The 7011-nt window shown below is 39.0% G+C and overlaps 2 protein-coding genes across 2 annotated transcripts; one reads left to right on the forward strand and one right to left on the reverse strand.

The window, feature by feature from the left end:
• The first annotated feature begins 1663 nt into the window (after positions 1-1663).
• LOC115713757 (uncharacterized) lies at positions 1664-3121 on the forward strand. The gene is made up of 5 exons (XM_030642239.2): positions 1664-1721; positions 1815-1910; positions 2063-2206; positions 2284-2460; positions 2616-3121. Exons 1-5 carry the CDS (start codon positions 1704-1706, stop codon positions 2880-2882), a joined length of 702 nt encoding a protein of 233 aa, XP_030498099.2. The 5' UTR covers positions 1664-1703; the 3' UTR covers positions 2883-3121.
• A 718-nt stretch (positions 3122-3839) lies between these two features.
• LOC133037379 (uncharacterized) lies at positions 3840-4427 on the reverse strand. The gene is made up of 2 exons (XM_061114475.1): positions 4194-4427; positions 3840-4096 (listed from the first exon to the last, which is right to left on the reverse strand). Exons 1-2 carry the CDS (start codon positions 4359-4361, stop codon positions 3893-3895), a joined length of 372 nt encoding a protein of 123 aa, XP_060970458.1. The 5' UTR covers positions 4362-4427; the 3' UTR covers positions 3840-3892.
• Between the last annotated feature and the right edge of the window lie 2584 nt (positions 4428-7011).

Consider the following 7011-nt stretch of genomic DNA (forward strand, 5'->3'; position numbering starts at 1 on the left):
TCACTTATCTGCCGCGATGTTCGGAGATGTTATGGGGGTGGACGACGGAGGGGATCCTGTAGTCACCGAGGGTGATAGTGACACTCGATATACGGAGGAGATATTGAACGTTGTCGAGTACACCGTGTCCTTGACAATGTTGGAGAAATCTTTGTTGGAGTGCGTTGAGGCAGACAGCCTATTTCTCATTAAATTTTCTTTGGTGGTCATAGGGACAGTCCTTGCACCGAAAACGGGGGTCGATATCACTTCGGGGTACTTGCACTCCCTTAGGGTTACCAGGGACATTCGCCACAAGGCGGGGCGGCTTGCGGGGTTCGGAGTATACCGATGAACTCAATTTTCGGATTCCGAAATAAGGCGACGAAGAATGTATCCGGCTGCACCTTATTCCTCCGGTACATAGATTTTGTTATCTTTCAATTATGTAAATGTGTTTATTCAGTTTATAATATAATATTGTCATTTATTAGTCGAATGTATTACCAATACATTGTTTGTTTGTGACAGTTGGTGTACTTGACTCACGTGGAGTGGAACTTTGGATATGTCGACCGAACGGTGCTCCCGTTGATTTTTGGGGTAGTAAACAATGTAAGTCCGCTTACAAATTTGTGAAAGACAATGGGGGTCCCAACGGCGACAAGGTACATCGAATTTTGGTTACAATGTGGTAAAGTGATTTCGAGTTGATATTAATTATTTTGGGTTTGAAAAATTAAATTTGTTATGTTTAACGTATAACGCTCACTTCGAATCCCGTAATATCGCCCAACTACTACTCCGACTCGGAAGGAAGAAAGAGCGGTGACCACTTTGTCGGCTACATCAACGAGTTGAAGGAGTACATCTCGAATGAGTTAAAGTCTCGGTTGAGATCATTTTCTTTGAAATTTATGGACAAAGGAGAAGGTGTAGGTGGTATTGACCGAGAGTTGGAGGAGGATGCCGCGCGGAAACGGGGAAGAAGGCGGAGTGCGGCCTGTGCCGTGGAGGAGTCCCCGTTGAAGTCCCTGTCCGTTCGAAGACTAATGTTGTTGGTCTATCCGACGAAAATGTGGTGGATTACGTAAGTACGCCTTCACTATCTGTTACAAAATCTGTTGAAGATGAAGGTGCTGCACATAAGACCTTCGACGATGAGGACTTTGATATACTCGAAGTGGCATCTTTCTGGAATAAAGGCAAAGCCCTCGTCAAATCAAAGAAGTCACAGTCGGAGAATGTGCCTTTAATTGAGGATGACTTCAACGATAAGGCGTACGAGCAATTCATTGAGTCGGGGCGTAACTGTTGTCGGGCCATTCAAGACGAAGGAAGCGATCCCCCGTAACCAATATGGGTTTTACAAGTTTATTTTTAGCAGCACGTTAGATCCGGGGTAAGTAAATGTTATTTTCGTATTTCTCATTATGATATACTTGTAGAAATTTTTAATAACAGTTACATTGATTACAATTGAATCAGATATGTGCTTGCGAAATTTCGAAAGTTTGAAGTGGATAGGAGGTGCATGGCATCGTTGCGACCGTTGCGAGAAGTTGAGGGATCCGTAAGTGTCAAAGTATTAACTAAATATGTATCATTTATTGTACATGTGTAAATCATATTTCATTTTGTTGCGGATCATTATTTGTTTTTCTATACTAATGAACAAGTACGAACGTGATAGTCGATTACCCGACCAACCTCGTGTTTGGTACATGCCCACTCGCATCTCGGTAATTGCTTTGCTTGTACGGCTTATTTTAAATTTTGTAATTCAGTTTGGTTGTAATTTCTGTTACTTGAGAAGATGAACAATGCTTTTTCAGCAAAAAACTCTCGGTTCGTTTAATGTGAAGAGGATTGCGAAAGACCGGGAGTGGTCAAAACTGTTTTACGAAGACAACTTCGAAAAATGCGTCAAGGTAGTTCATCATATACACATGGTCGTTCTTAATTGTAATTTTGAAAACTGAGATATGTTAGCGATGCATATTGGTCATTGTAGTGTCGAATATCTATATGGTCTGTAATTTCAATTTATTTTTGACTTTATTGTTCCTCTATTCAATTGTAGATGTTTGTGCCGGTGTTGACTCTAGAAGGTGCACCACATTGGTTTGGTGCCGAAGTAAATATGAAGTCCAAGGTTGTCTCATTTATGGACTCCCTACACACCGCAATGAATGAGAAGTATCGTGTGGAGGCTACGAAAGAAATGGTAAACTTGCAAAGTTTCATTGTTTGATGTGAATAACTCATTCTTCATTGAATCTAACTAATTGTATACCTTTGCAGTTGTCGACGTTGGACCTTTTGTTTGAGGAGAATAGGTCGAAGAATGTGACTTTCGTGGATTTCAGAATTGACAGGAAAGATCGCGGGCTTCCTCAACAAGACAATGACCGAGATTGCGGAGTATACGTCATGAAGTACATGGACGCTGTGGCCAATGAGGAAGAAGTAGTTGATGAGGTATACCACTTTTTAAATATTTCAGAATGTACTACGCAAGTTTGATTGAGATTAACGTTGTGTAATTTAAATTTTATTCGGTGTTTTACTGTGAAGTTGATTAGAGTTAATTACATTTTCTAAGTTTTTGTTTTTGTTTCTGTATTGTGGCACAGTTTCACCCGGTTGAGGCACGTTTGGAAATCGCTGCGAGGATCATAACTGATGAACAAAATGAAATTCGTACCAAAGTGGTTGAAGATCGTAGGGCTGCACAAGGCAGCTCATTTGCATCATCCTCGGCCCCTTTGCGTAGTCCGTCAAAGTCTCCACGCGATCCTCGGTTCAGTACAGCGAAGTCTCGCAATGCAAACATGTTTCCCCCGTCAAGAGCCTCCCCTAGGCTTCAGTCTACCAAGACTAAGATTTCATATGGTGAATAGTGTGTGAAAAACACTTGTGTTATTAATAGGTTGTGTTATTAATAGGTCGTGTTATTAGTGTGTTGTGTAGTTTGGATTTGGGAGCATAGGTTGTGTTATTTGTGTGTTGTTTAGTTTGGATTTCGGAGCATTTGGATTTAGACATCTGTTTTTATTAGTTCACGTTTGGAACTGGTTATTATGTTCACAGACTTGTGTTTATTTTAGTTTTGACAATATATTAAACCATACTTAGCAAATCTTTGTACTCACACCATAACAACTCTTACAATGTACCCATACTTCAAAGTAGTTGACTGTACTTCACAGAAATTATTTAACCAGAAAACAAAGGTGACTTCTTAATTTTCTTTATTTGTTTTTTTGGTAAAGAGGTGACTTCTTCTTAATTATTTGAAGGAAATCATGTTACTTGCCTAATCTTACCAAATCTTTGTAGTCATTAAACTTTAAACCGAATTTTCCTTAAACCGTATTTTCAAAACACATGTACTATAACATTACAAATAACGACAAAGGTCACTTGTTAATTGTTTGATGTTAGTTACCAAATCTTTGTAGTCATTCAACTTTAAACTGAGTTTTGAGAACATTTAAAAAAAAAAAGATTGAAACCATACCATATCAACTCCCATTACTCTAACCAAATGTACCATTACTCTAACCAAATGTAAATAAACAATAGCCCTCTTAAATTTGGTTTTTCATAACATAGTAATGAGGAAAAATATGGAATATAGAACATTCTCATTGCGCTACTTCACATAACAAATACGAAGATGTGAATAATATATAATTTTGCAACTTCACATTGAACCCATTGACGAAATTTGCTACAGAAATTAGAAATGTAGAAAACAAAAAATTTTGAGAACGTAGTGGGTACTTCATACCAAATGAAATTTTCGTCATCATCCACACGCTTCTATTAAGTTCTACACAATTAAGTTAAACAAGTTTTGAGAACATAAGACATACAAAACATTTGCATTTTGGGACAACCCATATCTTCAACGCAATATAAGTTGGACAATGATGAGAAGGCAAATAAAAATGATAAAAATTAATTTTCTAATAACATTCTCATTGCGTTTCTTATCTTCTTCGAAAATCTTGATTTGGTTTCGCAATCCAGGTGTAGCATCTGTACTTCTCTTACCATGTGATTTATCGATCCAACAAAAGTAATCACATCCTCGACTTTCATCGTTCTCCTGAGTTGAAAATAACCCTATTAGTTTATCATGGCTGCCTAAGTACAGAAAACATAAATGAGAAGTACTTTTGAATCTAAAAAGACAAAACTCTTACATAGTGTGGACATCCGAAGAATCGACGACCAGGATTTGCTCTACTACTAGAAGTCCAAACATAAGCTAGATCACCACAGTAGCAATGGGGGTGTCCCTGAAGTGAATTTCTCCAAGGCGGACCACCCCCATCGAACCCGCATGAGTCTTCTCCACCACCAGCCACCATGTGCGATGTACTATAATTTCTGAGTGAGGTGTACAAATTTTTTTTTTTTTCTAACTATGGTGGAGATAATGTGTGTCACTCACAAGGAAAGGGGGGACCTGTTTATATATAGGCTGTTCCAAATGAGTTAGTGGTGGGAAAATGAATTTTTTTTAAAAATTTTCTAACATTATCAATCTTGGTGCCAAAATAAACCCCAATTTCAAAACCTAATTCGTACAACATAATAGGGCATGGCTGATTGTTTCGTTGGGAAGCGTATCATGTCATGTCTCAAGCAGTCCTTTCTTTTAAAATAATATTTTAGTGTTGTGTGAATTGACAAGGTCCATCAAGTGAACAGTGTACGTCCCATATTACATTACTAAATATTTGTTAAATCCATTAAATAATATTAGTAGGGATGCCAATATTAGTAAACATTAAATATTTTAATTTACGTTGATTGAAATTTAATTTTTCACAAATGTTGCTCAAGTTTTGTTGTATTTGTGATAGTTTAATTATTGGTAATAGTCCAAATCGAAAAAACAGTACCGCATCGCACCATTTTTCGCAGTGCGAGTTCTGCGATTTTTAGTTTCGCGGTGCGACTGCGGTTTGAGAAATTGGAAAAACCGCATGTATGGATTGGTTAAAAAAAAGGGTTAAAAACTACACTACCGACACTGCAAACACCCGAATATATTATTACCACACTTAAAAATATAAAAATACAAACAAATACATTTATAAAAGTCTTGATTAATATTTCTTTATAATTATTTAGTTTTTTTTAATATTATATAATTATTATATATAAAAAAAAATAGTGTTGTCTACAGTGAACATCCTGTTACTATCAGTATCTCTGTCATGAAGCCGAAAATTACATGTTGGAATATTTTTTACAAATTTACAATTCTTCACGGGGGGTTCGTTATGGTAACAATGAACATCCTGTTACTATCAGTATCTCTGACACACAGTAAGTACTCAGGTTAGCATTGGTGTAGCAGAGTCACTATCCTCAGGAGGAACTCACTGAACATCCTCTCGGGCTAGGGTTCTAATGAGCGGCAGTCAACCTTTCGTAGCACTCACACTGTTACTGGGGTGTTTTCTGGTCAATGTGACACACAGTAAGTACTCGTGTCACCATTCCTGTACTGGAGTCACTATCCTCAGGAGGAACTCAGTGAACGTCCTCTCGGGCTAGGGTTCTAATGAGCGGCAGTCAACCTTTCGTAGCACTCACACTGTTACTGGGGTGTTTTCTGGTTAATGTGACACACAGTAAGTACTCAGGTTAGCATTGGTGTAGCAGAGTCACTATCCTCAGGAGGAACTCACTGAACATCCTCTCGGGCTAGGGTTCTAATGAGCGGCAGTCAACCTTTCGTAGCACTCACACTGTTACTGGGGTGTTTTCTGGTTAATGTGACACACAGTAAGTACTCGTGTCACCATTCCTGTACCGGAGTCACTATCCTCAGGAGGAACTCACTGAACGTCCTCTCGGGCTAGGGTTCTAATGAGCGGCAGTCAACCTTTCGTAGCACTCACACTGTTACTGGGGTGTTTTCTGGTTAATGTGACACACAGTAAGTACTCAGGTTAGCATTGGTGTAGCAGAGTCACTATCCTCAGGAGGAACTCACTGAACATCCTCTCGGGCTAGGGTTCTAATGAGCGGCAGTCAACCTTTCGTAGCACTCACCTCGTTATTCTTGGGGTGTTTTCTGGTTAATGTGACTCACAGTAAGTACTCATGTCACCATTCCTGTACCGGAGTCACTATCCTCACGAGGAACTCACTGAACGTCCTCTCGGGCTAGGGTTCTAATGAGCGGCAGTCAACCTTTTGTAGCACTCACACTGTTACTGGGGTGTTTTCTGGTTAATGTGACTCACAGTAAGTACTCGTGTCACCATTCCTGTACCGTAGTCACTATCCTCACGAGGAACTAACTGAACATCCTCTCGGGCTAGGGTTCTAATGAGCGGCAGTCAACCTTTCACAGCACGCACACTGCTACAGGCGGTGTTTTTTGGTTAAGGTGACACACAGTATGTAGTCAAGTTAGCTTTGGTGTACCGGAGTCACTATCCTCCTAAAAAACTCACTGAATCCAGTTCGAGCTAGGGTTGTACAGTCAACCATTCGTAGTACTGACGTTGTCACTCGCGGTGTTTACATGCGCGGTGACACAGTATGTAGTGAAGTTTGCTGTTGGGTACCGGAGTCACTCCTCTTCTAACGAACTCACCAAATCAAGTTCGACCTAGGGTTGTACATAGTGACACCGATGCAGTATGGCAGAAGTCCCACTATGAATTTAGGTTGTTTGGGCTGAGTGTGTACTCAGTTCATCATGAAGCGTACCGGATTCACTATTCTCCTGATTTTATTACTAGAGTCACTTCTTGTATTAAACTACTATTGTATTCATAACATTATACAGTTTTGTTATTAAATATCTATATTTATATAGTATTCAAAAAATTATTGTAATCAATGGCGGAACTATGTTGCTGGGGCCATGGCCCCTCCTCACATTTTGATTTTTAAATGTATATACATTTATAAAAGAGGCTCTCTATATTAATTGCTGGGGCCAATGATTATTTATGCTTTTATACTAAAACAATTTTGTTTAGAATTGTATCA

This window comes from Cannabis sativa, chromosome 4 (assembly GCF_029168945.1).
Source record: "Cannabis sativa cultivar Pink pepper isolate KNU-18-1 chromosome 4, ASM2916894v1, whole genome shotgun sequence".
NCBI classification, from domain to species: domain Eukaryota; kingdom Viridiplantae; phylum Streptophyta; class Magnoliopsida; order Rosales; family Cannabaceae; genus Cannabis; species Cannabis sativa.

Bases quoted from the DNA above. Each gene is read 5' to 3' on its own strand.
- LOC115713757 (XM_030642239.2), top strand. The intron at 2,207-2,283 runs GTAAACTTGCAA...ATACCTTTGCAG, and splicing joins TGGAGGCTACGAAAGAAATG to TTGTCGACGTTGGACCTTTT. The intron at 2,461-2,615 runs GTATACCACTTT...ATTGTGGCACAG, and splicing joins AGGAAGAAGTAGTTGATGAG to TTTCACCCGGTTGAGGCACG.
- LOC133037379 (XM_061114475.1), bottom strand. From the start codon at position 4,361: ATGGTGGCTGGTGGTGGAGAAGACTCATGCGGGTTCGATGGGGGTGGT. The intron at 4,097-4,193 runs GTAAGAGTTTTG...TTTTCAACTCAG, and splicing joins TCTTCGGATGTCCACACTAT to GAGAACGATGAAAGTCGAGG.